This window comes from Lampetra planeri, chromosome 43 (genome assembly GCF_965212315.1).
Source record: "Lampetra planeri chromosome 43, kcLamPlan1.2.h2, whole genome shotgun sequence".
Lineage (NCBI taxonomy): Eukaryota > Metazoa > Chordata > Hyperoartia > Petromyzontiformes > Petromyzontidae > Lampetra > Lampetra planeri.
Window position 1 is genome coordinate 5,100,614 of NC_136149.1, and position 22,707 is coordinate 5,123,320.

The 22,707-nt window shown below is 49.1% G+C and overlaps 2 protein-coding genes across 2 annotated transcripts in view; one reads left to right on the plus strand and one right to left on the minus strand.

Moving 5' to 3' along the window:
• Positions 1 to 3,692, plus strand: part of LOC144732618 (serine/threonine-protein kinase 25-like) — a 38,299-nt gene extending 34,607 nt beyond the window's left edge. The window contains exon 11 of the mRNA XM_078614114.1: positions 464 to 3,692. Coding sequence (XP_078470240.1) covers positions 464 to 503 — 40 coding nt within the window. The 3' untranslated portion in view covers positions 504 to 3,692. The remainder of the gene's footprint in view (positions 1 to 463) is intronic.
• Positions 3,693 to 4,175: 483 nt separating this feature from the next.
• Positions 4,176 to 22,707, minus strand: part of LOC144732519 (FERM, ARHGEF and pleckstrin domain-containing protein 1-like) — a 101,954-nt gene continuing 83,422 nt past the window's right edge. The window contains 3 exon segments of the mRNA XM_078613926.1: positions 4,176 to 7,684; positions 17,712 to 17,863; positions 19,689 to 19,796. Of these exon segments, the coding sequence (XP_078470052.1) occupies positions 7,603 to 7,684; positions 17,712 to 17,863; positions 19,689 to 19,796 (342 nt within the window). The 3' untranslated portion in view covers positions 4,176 to 7,602.

Here is a 22,707-nt window from a genome sequence, read left to right on the forward strand (position 1 = left end):
GACATTATGATCATAGGCGTGTGTGTATATAAATATATGCTAGCTAAATTTGCGGCATAGATCATCGCAAGCAGCGTAGATTTATGTTAAGATGGCGTGGTGAGTAACTTGTCTGGATTCGCTTAAATATAGACCTCGGGGAATAAGGCTGCCAGTTGCTTGGGTGTGTTTTCATGCAGACATTCTTGGTAGCCAATGATCGTATGTGCAGAGAGATGTACTGTGGAACTGCAAATGATATAACCACAACTGAGTGTACAAGTTGGGGTGTGGCTTTTACTTCGTGAACTTGCGCATCAGCGCTCTCTCCGTCGCTGAATATTTGCACTAAGTGACTTTTTTTGCAGGAGCGCCTTTGGCCTTTACCATCTTTATGTGACAGTGACTCGGAAGAGCTGTTGCGCTCAGGTCGACGCAGTGAATAATGACGTGTCCTTCCTGTGTGCGTGCCTGTTTTCAACAGATTTTCTTCAAATACCGCAGGAGCATCTCCAGCTCAGTGACGCGGATGGGGGGGGGTGGCTGTGACCGACCGTAAGAACCTGGGGAATGCCATCATGAAACGGGGACTTGTGACGTTCGATCCTGTATAAAAAAAATTAAGGCATGTGTTTTTGTTGTTGAAAGGGGGGGACAGGTGTCAACAGTGCCTGTGCCGGCCAGGGTGGTGTTATAGAGAGGGAGAATTGTTTGGAGCATGCAGGCGTGCGTGCGTGCAAGTGCGAATGGAGTGAGTGTGCAGAGATAAACAAAACAAATAGTGGCAGGACAAACTTCTATTCTTGTGTAAAATAGCACCAACAACGACGACGTCTTTTGAGATTTGGCACAAACTGGCACCAGCCCCATTATTTGTGATGACACACTTTACAGAGCTGATGGGTCATTTTTCACCACGTGCTTATTTAACATTTACTCTCGTTAAGCAAATAATCTGATAGCAGTATATTAAAATGTGTATATATGTACTTTTTCTTTTTTTCAAATACTCGTAAATCACATTTTCTTTCCCACTGATTAAATTCTCTGCTCTTGGGTATATGCTAGAATAATCCCTTCATAAGTTAATAAAACAAGTATGTAAAAATGGTTCTTTATTTAAATAAAAAAAAGCATGCGCCTGTGCTTTTCAATGTGGTCAGACCATTAATAAAAATATGTTCTTGGGTACTTTAAAGTTTGTAACAATTTAATGTGAATCTTCGCATTCCTAATATTAATCGAAGAATAGAAACACCTAAAAATAACTAATGCATCCTACAATGCATTGTTTGCCCATTGTAAGGTAATTTGCCTAATCACTCAGCATGCGAAACAAGACATAATTTTCTGATAAAATATAATCTAGCAATTAGTGATGTTATTAAGTCATCTAATCAACTGTGCCCTAGAACCTGATTTTCTATTTAACAAACGGTCAGTTTCATGTAAAACTGTAGGTAAAAAAATGTACATGAACACATGCATAGGTTGAAGTGTAAATATGCAAATCAGGGCTGGTAGCCAGTGACAGGTAAATCTTGCCATGTGACCCATCACATCAACTCACTCATCGTTAGTATTTTTTTCTAGATTTACTGTACTTTGTATGCTGATCAGATTACTTTTGTTTCCTTGTGTATATGAGGTATATGATTACGTGAACATATTTTTGTGTAGGGGTTATTTTCGGCAGTTTCAATACATATATTCTGCTTTACAAAAAAAAGAAAAAAAAATAGAAAAAAAAATTACACTTTGTAGGCTAATATTCATTACACGTTTGCCATATCAGCAGAGAGTTAAAAAAATGTATGCGGTGTAACATAATGGTGTACAGTATTGGAACACTGGTGGCATGTTAAAGTTGATGGCTTGCATTTCACAGCGGGTTTGCCAAGTGGCTATCTTCCTTTTCCGTGCCCCCAATGTGTGGCCTTGAACCCAAGGCTCGCCATGTGATGAGAGCGCAATAAATTATCACCCCCCCCCCGTCACCCGCCCTGGCCCACGCACCTGGCCTGTGACGGGCGCAAACCTCTGTCGCTGGAGACAAAACGAAAGCGTGCATGAATATTTTAACTTTTAATTCGCTGGGTCTGCCTGGATTGCTACGTACAGACAGCACCGGTTTGACCAAATTATGAAAACGATAGGAGGTGGTGGGGGGGGGAAGGGCCATACACAAAGGGGCTGTTCTCGTTTTGATGACGTTATAACTTTTTTATTTCCCCCTCCCAAGCAAGACCAGCTTCGATTGGCTGTTGGAGCTCAAGTTGGCCGTTGCCTTATTGGTTTCCGACGGGCCCTTCTTGACGCTTGTGGGTTGGCCTTGGGACGGAAGTAATCGTTGTGTGACGAGGCCATCGTAGAGTTTTATTTTTCCTCTCCTGTCTCCATCTCTTGGTGAGCCCTGGGCACTTGAACAAGATTGTTGGCGTCTGCCAGATTTAAAGAGAGAGAGAGAGAGAAAAAATATATATATATTGTTCTTTAAGAGTCCGAAGCCCACATCTTAAGGGTAATTTGCCAGTTTTTCAGACTTTAAATGGCAAATGTAGTTTCATCCTGTCCAAAGGTGCTTCCCCTTTTAGAAAACGCAGAATTACTCATGCTCTAATCAGCCTAAACAAGAGTCTTTATATGCCCTGCAACCGTAAAGGAAATGTAGAGTTACTTTTTGTTTAGTTCTGGTTACAAAACTGACGCAGTATACATAGTGCATTTATTTTATGGGGGGGGGGGGCGGGGAAGAAGATAGGGTGGATGAATGGGTGGTTCGCTTTATTATGACATTAACTCTGAACACTTAAAGTTTTGTCATTTGAAAAATAGTTTTGTTGTGTAAGAAAATGTAGCTATTTTGACCCAAGAGTCTTGATTTAAACATGTAACCTATTTTAATCCACATGAAATAAAAAAAATAGCAACACCCCCAAAAAGGTGATGGTCTAACACCAGTCTCAAGGGGGCTTTAATAGTTAAGTTGCACTATAACGAGGTCAATTTAACATTAGCCCTTTGCATTTATTTCCCGTTGAATAAAACAAATATTTCACCGCAAATTTGGCATAGCCTAGAGCGTTCAACTTTTTTGCACCCGAGTAACAAAAACGGCAGACTGGCGGATGCTCGAGGAGTGGTTTTGCCAACCTTGTGGTGCCGCTAACCACACTGATGCTCCTCCCGACAGGCCATGGCAAAGTGGACCGTGGAACTGTTAGCAGATATTTTAGTTTTTCACAACACCGTGGAGTTTTTGGTGGTCTGTACAAATTTAGTTTGGGGGTAGACTGGTCCTCGGGTTCAGAAAAGGTTGGGAAAGCACTGCTGTGGTTGGACTCTATCGCTCCTGGCATAGGCGAGGCGTGGTATGCATTTCCACTTTTATTTTCAGTACACTGTATGGTACAATTTTAAGTTAATTTCTATGCTTTGGGAAACACCTCTAGGTCGTTTCTGAGGTTGAACAATACAGCATCCATCAGCGCTCCGGGAATGGGGAGGCAGCCTTTGGGTGCAATGATCACATTGTGAAAGTGCCCATCGAAGGTTTATTTATGGAAGAGCTTTGTTGGTGTGGGGATTGAGACATTGAATGCTTCAACTGGCCAAATTGTATTTTTTTGTTGTGTAAATTTTAATCAAGCTCACCCGTTACCAATTTCACCACAAGGTACAATATACAATAAAAATGATTCTTTTACAAAGATGCTATGCTACTCTTGGCGTTGTTTATATATTTTTACTCTGGTTTAGCAAATAAGTCCGAACGTGTGTTTTTTTTTGTTAATTGCCAAACATGCGGTACAATAGTTGAAATGAACTTGTGGATGTGGTAAGATTATTTATGCACTTCACATAGGCTTACACTTTTTGAAGCCCTGGATAATGGTTGTCATATCTTTATAGATGGCGGCTGGAGGTAATATATAAATGCTGTATGAGGTTGGAAAAGGAATACTTGAGATTTTCTGACACAAAAGTGCAACTTCATTCATCGAGTTTGGAATTTCAAATGTGCCTAGTTGAAGGCGGTAATTAAATGCGGTCGTTTGGGCCGCACGCACGCGTGGAATTTAAATGGGAGTACACCCTGTCAGAGATGCACTCGATTAATATTCACGGTAACACTTCACGAAGATATGGTTTCATTTATACAATGCCGTACAAATTAAGTTGATACCGACTCCGAATAAAATGTGTTGCATAGTTTATTAATGGCAACGTGTGCTTGGAAAAAAACGAGCAGTCTTAATTGTAAATACAACCACTTAAGCTTATTAATGAAATGCATACAATATCCATGAGTGGTTGTATTTACATTTTTACAGATTAATCAAATGCACGCGCTTGCATTAAATTACTGCAAGGCTGACACGATTGCAAAGGAATAGCTTTAAAAAAACACAGTTAATGTAAGTACCGCAATATACCAGCTTAACATTGCAAGCAATCCGACGCTTTTCCCATTTAATGATTAAACATTGAAAAGTCCACTAACTTTATTGAGCGATTTCGACACCGCATTTGATATTGGTCATTTCTGGCCTGTTTCAAAACAGCCATGGTATTGTCTGTCCTTGCCATAAATTATAAAGTGCTGTGTCTAAAGAAGATGGTAGCCCGATTTGTGTTTGCAAAAGTTTGAATGGGAGCTGTGATGGTTATATTTGTGGGGAAAAAATCTGATAACACGGCTGCTGTTTAGTAAGTTAAAGTAATGGATTTTAAAAAATAGAATGTGACATGAAATGGCATTTCATTCAAGGGACTGAAAAGAAATCTCAAATTTTCTTAGTCCGCAAAGGCTTATTACAAAAAGAGCACTCAGTCGGATTAAAAGTAGGTTGGTAACTAAGTCCAAGGTTTGCAACTACAAAGATATATTTTTTGTACGAGAAATGGCTGAACACAAGAAGGAAACCGCTTGTTTGGGCACCATGCAGGATGGAGAACAACAGGAAAATAAAAAAAAACTATTGGGAGGGCACTGGAAGAAGAGGAAGAAAATAGCTGGATGACATAAGAGATTGGTGCAAGAGATATGTGGCATAGGCTCAGCATGTTGGCACAAGATAGAGGGAAGTGTAAGCAAGTGACAACACATTGCAGTGTACACCTACTGACTTTCTGCCCATGGAGTTTGAGAAATGCAAACAATATTTGTAAAAAAAAAAAACGATTGAAATACTGTTCTGTATTATTAACATTCATATAGCTCTTGTTTAAGTTGCAAAAAAAATAATAACCTCGAACCCTGCGAAAGTTTTTTGCCAACGCAAGCTGCAAGTCGGCTGCAGGGGTGCGCTCTACATCAACTGTAATCGCCGTCACGTAACGAGCGTGTTAACCATTGTGCACATGGCCAAAGTCACCATTTGTTCTTAACGCTCCTCCTCGCGTTGACCGCTTTTTATTTCTACGACCGTCACCCAAAGACCACGTTCTGCGGGGAACACAGATTGGCCCTATCGATAACGGTAACGGTTCGCGTGCCTCGGCACTCCAAAACGAGCGTGGTGGTGGTGGAGGCAAGTGCCATCGGTGAGAACTCATTTCATGGTCCGACACACACGGAGGAGGAGGGGTGGGGCGGGTGGTGTGGTGTGGCTCGCGTCATGCCTGGCTGCATTCCGCGTTCACGTTTCCCAGTATCCACTAAACGGCGACCACCGCGTTGGTGCCAGGGAAGTGAACGTGCCAGAGACGTTGCTTTGTGAACACGAGCTGCTCCAACAGCTGCAAGTGCTGCACCCCCCCCACTCCCCACGTGTGCGTACAGGGTGGCATTGCCTTGACGTATTGCAATATGAAATGACGATTTGATTTGTGTAGCGTCCGAATACTTGCGTATTTCAAGTGGACGTGTTGACCCGAGTGGCTTAGCAGAAGAGCGCGCGGCTACTCGACCAGACCGTCGGAAGTTTGCGAGTTCAAATCCTGGTTTGGGGAGTTCATTTATAGCCCATCACCCCTCCGAGATCGACACGAGTACCAAACTTTGTTTTGGAGAGGTCAGCGGTTGGTTCTCACATGGAGAAGACTTGCCTTCGCCATATGGTATTTTTACACCACTGGTTTAAGGCTGTAAACCGGAGATGAGCAATGATCATTCGGGCAGTATATTGATTTGGCCTTTGACCGTTAGCCAGCGTGCTAATTCGTACATCCGTGCAAAACAAAAACAGCAAAGCAAAAAAAAGACGAGGGTAGACTGGCCAGCTACACAACACCTCGAAATCCAAAAAGCAATACAGCTGAAACTGTAATGATGCAACCGTCGTCTCATGTGTATGTGTACGCGTGTGTCTTTGTATGTGTCTGTATGTGTGTCTGTGTGCGCGCGTGTGAGTACTAAAATCTAGTTTTACACTTTCGGGGATGGGCTGGTGGGTGTGGGGCTAAGTTTGATTCTATGGTGGGTGTGGGGCAGATGGGGCCAGGATCGCGGGGCATTCTGTAGAAGTAACGTGGCCGTCTGTTTGCGTGGAGGAGCTCTAGCCGAGGGGATGGGGACACGATGTGGCTGGAGCGAGCGGACGAGGGTTTGAATCCCTGCCTCGGGATGAACACGATCGCTCTCTAACCCACGACAGCTTCGACTGCAGCGAATATCCAACCGAGCAATTGTTCTTTTAGAACTCGATAGCGCATTACGATCGCTTGCATATGTTTTGTGTTCAGCTCGTAGATTACGCTTCAAAACAGGGTCGATGGCTTCCACGGGAATTTGTAGCGTTGGTGGGTACTAAAGTGAGGTTTGGGTTACACTGTGTAACACGATTTTTGTTCCTGGGTAATGCCTCAAAAGTTTGGAAAATGTCTTATTCCCCACAAACTTTGCTTTTGTGGCCAGGACTTTGTGTGAAGGAATAACACAAATGCACACGTTTTCTCATTTAAAATAGGTACATTTCAAAATAGCACTGTCCTGGTCACAAAAGCAAAGTTTGCGTGGAATAATAGCCATGTTCTGTACTTTTGAGGCATAAACAATTAGAAAATAACACTTAGTACCCAGGAACAAAAAAAATGGCGAAAAAATGGTTTTGTTACAGTGTTATCATCCCCGTCTTTCTCCCACCACAAACCCCACCCCGATCCTGCCCAACACACTCGCCGCCTCCGGTGAGACTCGCTAGGGTAATAATGGTTTTATGGGTTAGATTGCGTAAATGTAAACGTGTCGTTCACCCACCACCACCCGACACGGCCAATTAGTAAGGCGTTGTCACGTAAACAGAGCGTGCCGATGTTGCTACTTCAGCACACCGCTTGTGTGTTGGAAAGTAAAACCCCCACGACATTTAAAATTGAGAGTGAACGACGTTTCGCTGGCGATTTCAACGACCAGCTTCATCGGGCGATTTGCCGGTATTGTGAAGAAAGTCCTGCTTCCGCTCTTGAATCGAGGGGGGGGAGGTTAAAGGTGATGGCATCACCGTGAGCCTACAACGTGCGCGTGGTTAGACGAGTCCGTTAGGAGATCTTGAGACTCCGAGGTTCCGTTGAGTGGCACAAGTGGCAGCAAGGCGTCGATATTTGCGGCCACGCTGTCTCTCCTCCAGGTCGTTTCACACTCTTCGCCTCTCGCCCTGTCGCCTCTCTCGCTCTCTCTCACTATGTGAAATGCGAGTCTTTGCGGCTGAGCAGACGCGTCCTCGCGGACGAGCTGGTGGCGCTGCGAATGACCTCCATCCACCTGCAAGAGATGGGACCGCGCACCTTTAAGAGGGACGGAGGGTTGTGGGGGGGGGGTGACCTCCTGATGGGCCGGCCCGGAACACGCAACGCTCACACAAATCACAGGGCAGGAGGATGGGGGGTGGTCCCTTTGAACCAACATTGAAGTGACACTTAGGCCATTTGCACGCCCGATGGCTTGCAGGAGCGTGTTGTTGCACACAAGCTAAACAAAAAAACGCGTGTGACACTGCGTTAAAAGTCGTGCAGTTTTGCTAGTGTGCGTATGTGGGGAGCGATAGTGTAGTGGTTACCGCTACGCTGCGCTACGCAACCCGGTGACCCGAGTTCGATTCCCGCTCACGGCCAACACCAGTGGCGATTATCTGAACCGGTCCCGGGCCTCCTCGAGGTCGACTCGGCCTCAAATTAGTATCTGGTGCAGTGCCGGATGAAGCTAGTGCGGGGCCTGTAGCATATGTTGTTATAAAGGGGCCCGAAATAAAATAAAATAAACGTAATTATGAAAAACATTTTTCAATTGCATAGTGACGTAATTGTATTTTTTCATTTGCTATACAGCCAGAAAATACGACAAATCGCTAACCTTAAACACACAGTCGTTCATAAAAGTTTAAGGCAGTATAGTACTATAGTAATAGAGCAAATGCAGAATCACTGAACCGGAATTGATAGCTTGAAAGCAATTAGCGCGGGGCTCTTGAAAGTGCGGGGCCCGTAGCATTTGTAACTACTTCTGCTACTCGGATAATCCGGCACTGATCTGGTGCGGTGTGTAGTAAACATCGCCACTGGGGAGACAAAGGCGGCCGGGCGTGGTGCTGGCCACCCGCCCCCTCGTGTGCCGTTCCGGCCTTCATAGGTGCTCGCTAACAGCACTTGCCCCAACAGTCTGTTACAGGCTACACGGGGGATCTTTGTCTTTTGCAGTCGTGTGCAAAGCTGGAATAATATAAGCTCCAAACGCAATGGTCAACGGTACTACCCCGAAGAGGGAAGATTATATAATAGGCAACGTTTCTGGAAATGGCCCTTCTCTGTTATTGCTAGCCTCTGCAATTATTAAGAAGGTCCATTGCCCGTGACGTCGCCTATTATATAACTTAAAACGTGCTGTAAATGTGCTCTTCAGGGCAGTATTGACACAAGCGTTGCGTTACTGTACACACGGCTGTGGGCAGAATGTCGGTGTAACCCTCACTTAAATCTCCCTGCCGTCACGAATGCACCCACTTTGCCACAAGGATGATGATGATGATGACGGCACAGAGCAATAGCCACGGCCGATGATCGTGTCTCTAATAACCAACACTGAGATACGTTGTGCATTCCATGCATGACAACTGCGATCGATCCGTAATTGAAGGTTCAAGCCGTGTCGAGAAGAGAAAGTGAACATTGTGAAATGTTGGCCACAAGAACTCGTCTAAGTTGTAACCGTCCACTAATTTACCACGTGCGCCGAAGCCCACCTCTTGTCGTCTTGCAATACAACTTAGGCCAACGCACCCCTTATTACGAATATAAGCGTCCAATAGTTGCGCTTTAAGAACTGCATTTCTGGACTACAGTTGTTTTATTGCACGCAAAATAGTGGGCACTTGAACTAATGCATTGTTATGTTACCGAAATAGCTTTGGCCAGGACCGAGCTGCACTGATATCACCGCTGCACTGCCCCTTGTGTTTTGTCCACATCTTCTTGGTTATTTCAGTAAAGTTACGTAGAAGGGAAATAATAAAATAATAAAAATAAAACATAATAAAATAATTCTCACGACGTTATTTCCCTTCTACGTGACTTTACCGAAAGAACCAAGACGATGAATCCCTGCAGTCACGAAAGCTTTAAATCGAAATTTTGTCCACATGTTATACCTTGGCTTTGTGAGTGAAGCCGGTTTGTTTGGGGGGCGGGGCAGTGACCCGTCACCAGTTCATTGTGCGTTAGGTTTGATCTCAGCCCTTTCAGTGGCCCATGTGCTTATTAGACGTGGATGGCGTCGCCATAACGTCTCTCGGCTGACAAAAATCATTCCCCCGACCGAGGATTATTACGATCTGGCTTACACACCCTGCGAGCTGGCGATGTTCTCACCCGCTAAGCTTTTCTGACATGCGCGGTCTTGTCAAACGATCTGGCTTCAATTTTGGTCGCTCCACCGGTCTTGGCCGCCGTGCTCAGTTCCCCTTCTGGATGTCAAAGTTATCGTTTCCTTTGGTCCCGTTTTAGTTGTGCCCCCTCCACAGCTCTCTCTCTCTCTGTTTTAATCACCGTCCACGTGGGGCGACTTTCGTGAAACCACAAGGGTGGGGCGGACTGGCGTTACGAGATGGAAAACATCAGCCAGCACATCACACACTGACCGTTTACGATGTAGTTTTTCGGGCATAGCATTGTACATCTGGCTTTGCCAGGTCAATCCTCTGGGCATTACTGATCTCAATGGAAACAAAACCACAAAAAGAGGCTTGACAGTAGCAGGCTCGCAAAGCGCGTTGCGACATCATGTTCAGAGCCAGAGAGAGCCGGTGAGCTCGTGAACACGGGCAAAGGCGTTGCTGCTTCAAGCCCTAAAGGGGCACACGGAATCGTCTGCGATTTCATTCGACAGCATTCTCGAAAGTTTAACGCGACGTTATCCTTGCCGGGCTCACTGTAAAGATGACTGCTTACATACGCGCACGGTACGCGTGTGTAAGCATGGTTTGTTGAAAGCATGGGGGGGGGGGGGGGGGCATCCGTTGGAGGAGCGCAGGAGTAGAGTACAACAATGATGGTATGTTGCTGCGCTGGCCTCCGCTGTTCACCTCGTAGCCCGGCAGCAGCTGGACACAGTCGCTGCTTTAGAGATGAAGGTCGCGCACCCAAGAACCCAACCAAAACCTGCTTAGCAGTTTCCATCATTTTGGTTGCCAGGCAAAGGTGTACTGCACAGAGTCTGTGCGTCGTGCACTCAGGGAAGACGATGGGGCCACGGTGCCGAGTTCACGCTCCGCATCAGAGACACTCTCCACGTCAGAGACGGAGACTGTTCTTCGCATCAGAGACAGAGTTTTCTCCGCATCAGAAAGATTCTCTCTTTCGGACATGCTTGGCTCGCCACGAAAACTCCTTCCTCCCGCGGAGCGGCCTTGCGACGGGCATCCTCCGTGGGTACGGGCACGCCTTCACACATCCGCGCCAAGCTGTTTCCACTTAACAATCGGGGCCTTCTCTTCACCCCCCCCCCACTTCTCTCTCGCTCTCTCTCTTGGAAACCTCTCAAAGAGCCCAAGCTCAGCTCAGCCCAGCTTAGAATGTGGCCGCTTGTTAGAATTCCGACGTGGATTTATACGGCGCGCGCGCGCGGTGGTAATCGCATATGCGGCCGACGCCCTGCAATTAAAACATTTCCCCACACACACACACGTGTGGTTCGCGTGTGTGTGTGTGTGCGTGACGGTGGCGCCGTCGTTAACGCATTGCGCTACGAACCAGGCGAACCGAGTTCGATTCCCGCTCACAGCTAGCAGCCGGTGACACATGTCCGAACCGTTCCAGAATATTTTTTTGTGGTTATTGGATGAACCCGATTATCTATAAAGCTCTTTTCCACAGATGTGCAGTCATTTCAGAGATTTTCCTGGGCCACCCCCCCCCCCCCCCACTAGATCGACTCAGCCTTAAATGAGTTACCTGTTGGCCACACATCCCTTCGCTTGCAGCCCGTTGAGGCTTTCACGAGAGATCTGTGCGGTGTGTGTGCCCCTGTTTCCATGTCCAGATATACTGCGCAAAGTCCACGCGTGACCCCGTCTTTAATGCTTAATTGTCGTAAATGCGACATTCCTCTAGCAACGCGACATGTTCACCGCGCGGTTTAAAATAGGCCCCGTGTTTGTCTGCGGGCGTTGACTTGGTCAGCGTAAAAGAAGACTTCTATTCCAACAAACCGCAAATAATCCTGGTGGCGTTGGTGGTGGGGGAGCTCCTTGAGCGTCTAGACATGACAGCCGAGGGAGGCTCGCGTTTCTGTTGGCGTGGGAGTCACGATTTCGTTGTCGTCAAAAAAAAAACCACACAAACACGCGTTGAGCCTCGCGTGTTTTTTGACGCACTCGCCTTGCTCGGAGGAGAGTGCCCAAACGACGCCTCGGAATGGCTGCGTGATGGAATACTGATTTTGGATTGATTGCTTGAATGTCCGTGGGTCTACGGATGAAGGCGACGTTGCCGGCGAAGATGTGTCCCGACGTTTGGCGGGGCTCATTGGCGATTCGGTGAAAATCCACCAGAGTCCCCGTAGACTCGCATCGAGGTGCACAGACTCGCAAAGAGAGCCAAAGAGAACCCCCGAAGACTCGCACAGAAGACCCGCAGCGAGAGAGGCGTTATCTAGATTTGGTGGAGAGAGAGAGAGAGTCGAATTGCAGGTCACGGCAGGAGGCAATCGGGAAACGGGTTGGAGAGAACAGCTGGTATCGTACTCTCGCCGCATTATTAGCGGGGCCCCAAGTTTATATGGCGTGCACTCGCCAATAAACATCCGCTAACACGGCAGCATTTGTTTAACGAGCCTGGAAAGCCGAAGAGAACAAGAGGGTCCCAGTGCTCCCAGATATTGCTCGCTTAAACAAACGCTGCTCCTGCGGCTGCATAACATTGGTCTGTCTGTAACGCCAAGAAGCCGATGGACTAGAAAGTGATTGTATTCGTGTAATTGGCATGCGTGTTGTGCTTTTTATTGATATCTTGAGACGGTATAGAGGCAGTTTTGCTTGTGTGTGTATGTGTGTGCGTATGTATAGGTGCTCGCTAACAGCACTTGCCCCTACAGTCTGTTAAGGCTATACAGGGGATCTTTGTCTTTGTATGTGGGGAGCGGTGGTGTAGCGGTTAGCGCTACGCTGCGCTACGAACCCCGGGGACCCGAGTTCGATTCCCGCTCACGGCCAACACCAGTGGCGATTATCTCAACAGGTCATGGGCCTCCCTTAGGCCGACTCAGCCTCAAATTAGTACCTGGTGCAATGTGTAAACATCGCCACTGGGGACACAAATGCGGTGAGGCGTGGTGCTGGTCACCCACCCCATCGTGTATCTTGCCGACTTTCATAGGTGCTCGCTAGCAGCACTTGCCCCAACAGTCTGTTAAGGCTACACGGGGGATCTTTGTCTTTTACCCTATAGACGGCATCGCTCCCTGGGGTTGATAATTAACGCTGCGCTGCACATTCTCGCTCATTAATAATTTACTTTAAAAATTTAGGTGGGCCCTCCCTGCCCTGGGCCGAAAAAAAATGATTCGGGGGGGCGGGGGGGGACACTCACCCAGACTACAGTAAAAACTCCGTGGCTTTTTAGAAATGCATTTTTGGACTCATCAATTCCGCATGAGCCTCTGGCCCAAATGTCCCTCGCCTCGACGAATCCCCACCCCCACCACCACCCACCCCCACCCACCCCCCTTTAGAAGCTAAGCAGCGTTGAGAGCCCGGGCTGTGCTTGAGAGGTCTGCGGCCACGAAACGCGTGACACAGGTGCTATAGGCTTCGTGGGCAGTAGAGGACGTTCAGCGCTGCCCCCAGGCCCGCCGATGTCTCGGCACGTGGTCACCGATCTGGCTCGTGTCTTGTTGTCTCCAGGTCGCTCACCACCCACGTGCATTTGTCCATCTCGGTGACCGTATCGTCCCTGTCTACGGCTCTCCCGTGTACGTGGGTGTGTGTGTAGTGTAGCGGTTAGTGCGCTCCGCTACGAACCTGGCGGCCCAGGTTCGATTCCCGCTCACGGCAAACACCAGTGACGATTATCTGAACCGGTACCGGGCCTCCCCTAGGTCGACTCAGCCTCAAATGAGTACCTGGTGCGATGTGTAAACATCGTCACTAGGGAGACAAAGGCGGCCGGGCGTGGTGTTGGCCACCCCACCCCCTCGTGTGCTGTGCCGGCCTTCATAGGTGCTCGCTAACAGCACTTGCCCCTACAGTCTGTCAAGGCTACACGGGGAATCTTTGTCTTTGTACCCACGGCACCTGGGTCTGTCCCGTGACCTCCTGCCAGCGGGCGTTCGACACTTCACGTGGCCTCAACGTGCACATTGCCTGGCACAAGCGCCGCAGTGACATCACCGCTGCTTAAGAGGCGAATGGCGGCGGCGGTTGTTGTTGTGTGCGCGCGCGTCTCTCGCAAATCTCTGCCCGCGTGTCTCGGCGAGGGTTACGTGGCGGTTGTGAGTGGCGCTGCCCAGGGTCTTAGGCACCGTTACTTCAACTTGGCAGTGAACATTCTCTTAGGTTTTTTCGGTAAAGTCACGTGGGTAAAAATAGATAGTAAAAATAATATAAATAATAATAGAAATAAAATAATAATTCACGACGTTTCGGAGGCAAACACAAGTCTCCTTTTTTATTATTTATTTTTACCTACGTGACTTTACCGAAAAAACCTGAGAGTGTGAATCCTTGCAGTCACGAAAACTTCTAATCTAGAAATCGCAGTGAACGTTAAAGACCCGCTATAACTTGGCAGGACCCTCCTGAGAAAGAGTCTTGAGACTCGGCGAGGCGTTCCCGGGTAAACAAGGAGAGTGAAAGTGAAAATAACGATGATACCATTCGCGAACCTGCTACTTGACACGTTTGTGGTGGGGGGGGGGGGGTCATCTGCCTGAGAGTGTGGGGTGAGGGGGGTGAGGGTGGGGGTGTGGGTGGGATGAGGGTGGGGGTGAGGGGGGGTGAGGGTGTGGGCGGGATGAGGGTGAGGATGGGGGTGAGGGTGAGGGTGGGGGTGAGGGTGGGGGTGAGGGTGGGGGTGAGGGTGGGGGTGTGGGTGGGATGAGGGTGGGGGTGTGGGTGGGATGAGGGTGGGGGTGAGGGGGGGTAAGGGTGTGGGCGGGATGAGGGTGAGGGTGGGGGTGAGGGTGGGGGTGGGGGTGAGGGTGGGGGTGAGGGTGGGGGTGGGGGTGAGGGTGGGGGTGAGGGTGGGGGTGGGGGTGAGGGTGGGGGTGGGGGTGGGGGTGGGGGTGGGGGTGGGGGTGGGGGTGGGGGTGAGGGGGGGTGGGGATGAGGGTGAGGGGGGGGTGGGGATGAGGGTGAGGGGGGGGTGGGGATGAGGGTGAGGGGGGGGTGGGGATGAGGGTGGGGGTGTGGGGGGGGATGAGGGTGGGGGTGTGGGCGGGATGAGGGTGGGGGTGGGGGTAAGGGTGAGGGTGGGGGTGAGGGTGAGGGTGGGGGTGAGGGTGGGGGTGAAGGTGGGGGTGGGGGTGGGGGTGAAGGTGGGGGTGGGGGTGGGGGTGAAGGTGGGGGTGGGGGTGAAGGTGGGGGTGGGGATGAGGGTGGGGGTGTGGGCGGGATGAGGGTGGGGGTGGGGTTTGGGATGAGGGTGGGAGTGAGGGTGGGAGTGAGGGTGGGGGTGAGGGGGGGCTACGCCACGTGCTTCTCGGTACAGGCGTTATAGAGAAACTCGTTTCTGTAGAAATTCGTTCGGCGGTGTGTGCCATTATGCGTAATAGACACTCCTCCATTTGTGTCTCCACATAAATATACAAATATATATAATCAGCCACCAGCAGGTCGTGAAACTCAACACAAAATGCCCTGGTTTAAGGCACGGGCATTGAGTAACCTTATACCATCTTCCAAAAGAGAATTGTTTTGCTGTCACTGCCAGGAACGGCGCTGTAACTCTCACGCGCTCATCTCTTGCAAAAGTCTCCGATCAATTCACAATTCTTCTGCCGTGTGGCATGGGGAGTTTGGGGGGACAACAGCTTATGCAGGGTGCTTCAAAAAAAAGTTAACACTTACGAGAATTTGCAACAAGACCACGAGAAATTTGCCTCCGGGCTCTTGAGACCACCTGGAGAAGATTCCAGGCACGTGTTGACAACGATGGTGATCAAGTGGAGACTCTTTGACTTTTTGACGCTATTAATATACATTTGTTATCATGTTACAGTGTAGTATTATCCGATCTTCATCCATTATAAACGATAGTCCATATAAAGTGTTAACATTGTTTTGAAGCATCCTTAACCTGGGGGTGCACACACCTCCTGGGGGTGCGAGATGCCCTTTCTGGGGTTGTGCGAGACACGGCCAGATGTTGTTTAGAAGGTAAATCACCGAAAAAAAACTAATTAAGCACGGGCACATAAGTACAACAACTTTGTTTCATTAAACCCCATGTATTCATTAACATTATTTTTTTTAATGTAACGACTGAGAACGAAATGGGGTGCAAGGCTGCAGTGAAGGTTAAGAACCACTGGTCTAGATGACGTCACAGTTGAATGTTATCGACGGTGGTGGCAGTCGACGTCGTACGCACAAGCGGAGCCAGGGGGGGTGGCACGTGCCCCCCCAATGATCCGATCGAAATCCCTCATTTCGATCGGATAATTGGGGTTTATTACTAACTAGCTTTACTACCCGGCTTCGCCCGAGACTTGGATTCTTGTCTTGGATTAATACACGGCCAACGCGGAGGGTGGGGGGGGGGATGCGTGACGTCAGCAGGCACACTGCGTGACATCAGCAGGCACACTGTGTGACGTCAGCAAGCACACGGCGTGATGCTGCCACGTGTGGGCGCCATCGACGCACACGCGTCGAATAGAAAGCAAGGGACAAGTCCTCACTCACTAACAACTCCTCTATCATTTTTCATTGCTGGAGGGGTTGCCCCCCCTACCTGAAAATCCTGGCTCCAACATTGGCTGTACGGATTGTAACCATACCGCAACGGTGTGTGGCATTGATGCGAGTGATGGTTTTGGCTTTAGGGGCCGTCCATAAATGACGTCACGAGATTTTGGACGATTTTTGAACCCCCCCCCCCCCCCATCGTCACACGGCATCACAAAAGTCAGACCCCCCCCCTCAAATATGACGTCACAAAGCTCTGCCCCCCCGCCCCCCAAAAAATAAAACATGCTTCAAATCGCTTTAAACTATTGTCATTGAAGTGCGTATTTAATGTGGCGCTGCACTCTGATGTTGTAGGAAAAAACATTTATTTAAAAGTCTATTTAATTAAGTAGAACGTGTTGTCTATATTTATTTAAAGTTGCGCATTTTGATGTGACGTCACACATCGTCCCAAATGTCTGACCCCCCCCCCCCCCTAGGTGCGTGACGTCATTTATGGACGACCCCTTACCACAATTCGCAGTTTGGCGATTCTTTGATTGTCCAATGGGCTTCATCATTACAACTCTCTTTTGCTTGGATTGAGTCTGTCAGCGTGTAAACTTAACACAATTTAGAGTTCACTCACCACATCCTGAATGCATTAACGGGCTTGGGCAAAATATCAAGGACTCATATTTGGACTGTGGGGCTGCGTGGTGGGCAGCAGAGAAGCATCGTTGGACATCTGTAAAAAAAAATTGCTTCATAGCTAATCGGATTACTCCAGGATAAATAAAGATCCTAATTCATCGCAGCAAAATCCATTCTTGTAACCTACTTCTCTGCTTCCACGTGTATGCTCCCCACCTTCACTGACCAACACGGTGTGGTATGATCAAACAACCCCACTGCTCCACGACCCGCATGGCGTGTGGAGGCTCTCATCCAGCAGTGGATTTGTACATTTACACAGATACGTATTTACGAATTGGACAGGTGTGTTGGAAGGGCTCATGCACGATTATCCTTCCTATTAATTTTCCAAACCATTTTCGTAGATATTTTTTACTTCTTTCGCACCGTACGTAGCCAACCCTGCCAACCAGAGGTGCGGGGGAAGCACAACAAACTAAACACAAAACGCAGTTCTCAAGAAAGTGAGTTATCAATCCAGATGATTTAAAAGTGAATACTGTAGCTCCAGTGGCTTCCTAATATCAGAAGAAGGAGCATCCCAGACGGCCGCAGAAGCGCATCTGAAAGCGCGCGCGACGATGCGGTGACCACCGTCTTTGCTCGATGGCCCAGCCACAAGAGCCGACGCTGCGAGGGTGACCGGATTTAGTCGGGCACTTCATTCCCGTGAAAGAGCGAAAAAAGGAACCGTCCAAACCCAGCCAAACGTCTCACCGCTCAAACGTGTACTCGCTCTCCGCCCTGAAGAAGTAAATGTGGGACTTGAACTGCAACTTGAAGACGTAGTCCTTTAGAATCCCATCAGACTCGGAGGGCAGCGTTATGCTGTAGCCCAGCACGGGCAGGCTGGCCAGGGGGAAGTTGTCCTGCGACAGACAAGACGAGCATTCTTGTTGTTGTCACCACACCAGAGAATTGTCACTTGAGTCTCGAGATTGTTAATCAGGAGGGACCCTCCAAAGTTGTCACATCAGGGTGGCGGCGGCTGACGATTGTTACGTGTTTATTAAATTTATGTAAATACTATTTTCTTGGTTCTTTCGGTAAAGTCACGTAGAAGGGAAGCAATAAAACAATACAAATATAACACAATAAAATTCTCACGACGTTTCGATTGCAACACAAGCAATCATCATCAGGTGTGAAAACCACAGCAAGAAAATTAGAAAAATGGCGGTTTAAAAAAAAATGTATTGCTGTGGTTTTCACACCTGATGATGATTGCTTATGTTGCAATCGAAACGTCGTGAGAATTGTATTTTTTATATTTTTATTATTTTATTGTTTCCCTTCTACGTGACTTTACCGAAAGAACCAAGAATATGAATCCCTGCAGTCACGAAAGCTTTAAATCAAAATTCATGTAAATCCTGTTCTGTACGCGGGTAGTTTTACAACTTCGGCAAAATTTTCACCGCTGTGCCAGCACGCAAATTGGCACGGGATCTTGAACGTCCGCTCTCAAGCAGACGGAGCCGATTGTCACGCGGTGTTAACCAGGGCAGCCTGCCAAAGTCGAGCTGGGAGCCTCTGCCACAATCGGCGACCACGCTACCGCTGGCCCGTGTCACCGCCACGGTGAGATGCGGCACGACCCAGTCGGTTTTTATTTTTCTCGCGGTTGTGCCATTCTGCTCTCTGATATGTTTTCGGGTCGTACCGAAACGTCGGACATACCGGCCGAACAAACACCCATGCTGGGCACTTCTTCGGGGAACTTGAATTTGACGTTTCACGAAGACGCTCACAGGGCATGGAGCGAAACATCGGACCTCGTGCTGAACGCGTAGCTTAAATACGCAAACACGCGGGAAAACGAGATGCAGTAAAGTGAGCATTGAACGATGCTGCCCTCAGGTGGAGCGTCTTGAGACCAGTGCTCTGATGATGATGAGGCTTGGTGATGATGTTTGGTGATGGTGATGATGTTGCTTGGTGCTGATGATGTTTGGTGTGACGGTCCCACCTGATGACGGAGACTTGTGTTGCCTCCGAAACGTCGTGATTTTTGTTTTTATTTTATTTTACTTTCTACGTGACTTTACCGAAAAAACCTAAGAAGATGATTCCTTGCAGTCACGAAAGCTTCAAATCTAGATGATGGTGATGTTTGGTGATGAGGATGGTGATGTTTGGTGATGAGGATGGTGATGTTTGGTGATGATGATGGTGTTTGGTGATGATGATACTTGGTGGTGATGATGTTTGGTGACGACACATGCTGGATGCAGTAAATGAGAAGAGAGAACGGAGAAAATACTATTTTGGGCGAAAAATTCGCCATTCGTTGGCATTATTTGGTATTAATGCGCTATTCTATGTATGTGTATGATGATGTCTTTGTGTCGGAGCTAAATGCCAACGTTGAGGTCTGCTCGCCAGCAGAGGGCTGCAGGAGATAGTCCGTGCAGCTTTGCTGCCCCCCCTCCGTTGACGGAGCGCAGGCTGCAGTGGTTTCCTGTATGTACCGTAGACTAGCATTGCCTTGAGACGATTCCACTCCTGCGTAAAAATGGCAGTACGTTCAGGAGCTAAATGCCAACGTTGAGCTCTGCTAGCCAAGAGAGGGCTTCAGGAGAGAGCGAGAGCTCGTATGGTTTTGCTGTCCCTCCTCCGTTGAAGGAGCGCGGGCCCCCAGCTGGTCGCTCTGCGGCCCGTAGCGTTTCCCACGCGGGGAAGATCTACGCTCACCTGGTGAGTTTTGTAGAAGAAGAGGCAGAAGTTGGTGAAGACGACCCAGAGTTTCTGCCAGCCGCTGTTGTTCTTGAACTTTCTCAGGAGGTAGCCAGACAGCTGGTTCTGACGGACGCGCAGAGAGAGAGCAAAGACCACCCAGCGTGAGATCTACAACGAGGACTGTCGATGACGATGCGCATCACCTTACAATGTAGGAATCACGCACGCACGCGCGTGCGGTGTCCCTGTGCCAATCCTCTGTTGGACGATAGTCTCCCCACTCCGTGCGTGCCACGGGACCGTTACTTTCACCATTGCTGCATTGACCACAGCTGGCCGAGGGCTGCTTGGTGAAGGCGAGGAGCATAGGAGGTGTGGGAGCATAGAAGTACATTCCAACGGTACACTTCGCAGCACTGCCCTTTTGACGCCCCCACAATACAGGCCTTCCACAACCTCTCCGTGCTTTTGGATCAACCATCCATGCGCTGTCCAGGCTGCGGCCCCGCTTAGCATGAGACCTGATGAAATCGGGGGTGGGGGTGCATTCTGGGCGATTATACACCGGGACAGTTATCTTTGTTTATTTCTTTTGTTTTTAATTCAGCTGCTATTACAGGTTCACGTTTGTCACTTAGCAATTTCACGAACGCACGCGTCCACGATGAAATATACCAACGTACGGGCTGAACCTATGGGCACGCGGCCGGTTAAATTCGTCGTGGCGACGCGGACGGACGGGCGGGCGGGCGGTGCCGTTTGCCTCTCGCCGCAGAGGTCACGGTTCGAATCCAGCGGGGGGCCATGATTAATATCGTCGGTGTTTTTTTTAGTATGAATGCACCGTCTGCTTGTCGCAGACAAGCAGATCACGTGGTGCTATTGACAAGATCGTGGCTATCGCGTGCCGGTGTCATGGTCCAAATTTAAAACGTTTATCCTGTAAATTGGTCAAATTGGAACGTTGAGTAATTGCGCAATCCCCCCCCCCACACCTACTGCTACATCTTAGCAAGACCCTCCTGAAAGAGAGTTATGAGAAAGACATTTCTGTAGTGAAATATCTGTGTCTCTTTACGTGTCACGTCCCTTCTCAAACAGATCATGGCCTTCTTCCATGCACCTCGCTCCAAGCTATTCATCGAGAAATTCGTACGACACCCTCCCAGTTGCATCCAACTGTTCAAATTCCTTCTGCAGCCTTAATCACTTTATTCCCCGGCTTTTTGTGCCTCGAATGTTCCCAGTCAACATCCATTCACATTCAACGTCTTGTTTTCTCATAACATGTCCGAGAAATCTAACGTTCCCTTCTCCAATTATTCTCATTTAACTTCTCGTTGTGTGCCTCCCGCTTTCCGTGGAATTTATTTTTTATGTTGCTCGTCTTGTACGGAAGTACATTGACAACATTCCACGTGAGCATTTTGTCCAACAAGCCATCTCGAGAGACTATTGCAACCCGAGTTCCCCGACTGAACACCGAACAAATGTTTCAGGTTTGCTTTCGCACGTGTTCACTGTGAACGCGTGCGGACAAAGTTGCAGACCTAAGAGGAGTGGTTGTAACCGAGTCAGGCAATAGAACACGGCTCTAAGAACTCGACGGAAAGACCGTGCCCAACATCCGCAGGGCGCAAATCCCCCACGCAACTCGGGGCTCTATAAAGTTGGAACGTTGCTTCAATTCATACATTATTCAGGTAGATCGCTGCGCTGCGGACATTTTTATTGTATCCGCACGCAGCACTTTGCTGTTTCATTCAAATCCTCGTGGACAAAATTCACCGAGGCAGCTTTTTATTGTTCGTTCTCGTGCACTCGGATCTGCCCGAGGATGAAATCCGTCCGTGCGGAGCTTTGAGTTGCGGCACCACCTACGTATAAAACAAAGTGAGCCCTGGCGGCAGGCTACCAAAGCGGGAGGAAGGGCTAAGAACCGTGGAAACTGGAGCCCAGTTTCATTCCTTGGTTCACACCAACGCGACGTCAATGGGCTTCACCATCTAAGCAGCGGATTGGCAAAGGGGCTGCGAATGACCGATCCGTAATGAAGGGTTTTCTTTCGGGTTAGATCGCGTAAGTGCAAACGTGCCGTTAACCCACCGCCACCCGACACACAGCCAATTAATAACATTTGCCACGTCAACAAAACGATTAGCTACGACTTGATAATAACGGACACATATATATATCGGTCGCAGAAGCCTACGTGTTAAACCGAACCACGAGTCGTTCATATTCAATACCTGCTGCATGTCTAGGTAGTCACCAAAGGAGAGGCTGGCACGTCGGTACCAGCAGACGTGGGCAAGGGAATTACATCGCCAGTGGCGGTAGCCCGGGCGCGGAGAAGGAGGTCGGGGTCGCGGGGACGGCGGTGACGGGGTCAGGGCTGCGAGCGCAGAGCGTCGGAGGGGGGGCGTAGAGGGACAGCGCACGCACGCACGAGACGGAGAGGGAAAAGGCGGCGGTGGGAGTCAGGCGTTTCGAATTCGCTTCGACGGGGCGCGAGGCGAGCGCTCGAGAGCGGTGGGTCGGCACAGGGGCTGCGACCGCAGCGGAGACCCAGGGGCCGGAGGGGGCCCCTCTGGCCGCCCGGGGCTACGAAGAGAGAGGGGGGGGGGGAGAGAGGAGGAAATTGGGAGGAGTAGGGGGGGGTTCGGTTAGGTGGGGCGCATTTTTGTTCCTTGCCGACCGCGCTACGCCGACTGTGCGAAAGGGCCGTCACCGCCACGGTTGGCTACGTACGGGTGTGAGAGAAGTTCAACGTACACACGAGAGGGCGTGCGTGCGTGAACCAACCGGGTGCCTGCTGCAGTATTCCAACCACCAATTTCAATCGTAAAGCCCGGGGGGGGGGCAGGGGGGGGACTAGGCACAAGCAACAGCGGGGTGGTCGAAGAAACCGATGGACAAAAGTTGAAAAGGAAAAACGCGAAGACGGAGGGCGACGCGAGGCAAGAGACGGAGGTTTAAAAGGGAAATAAAACGCAGCAGCAGCAGCGGCAGCAACAGCAGCAGCGGCTGACAC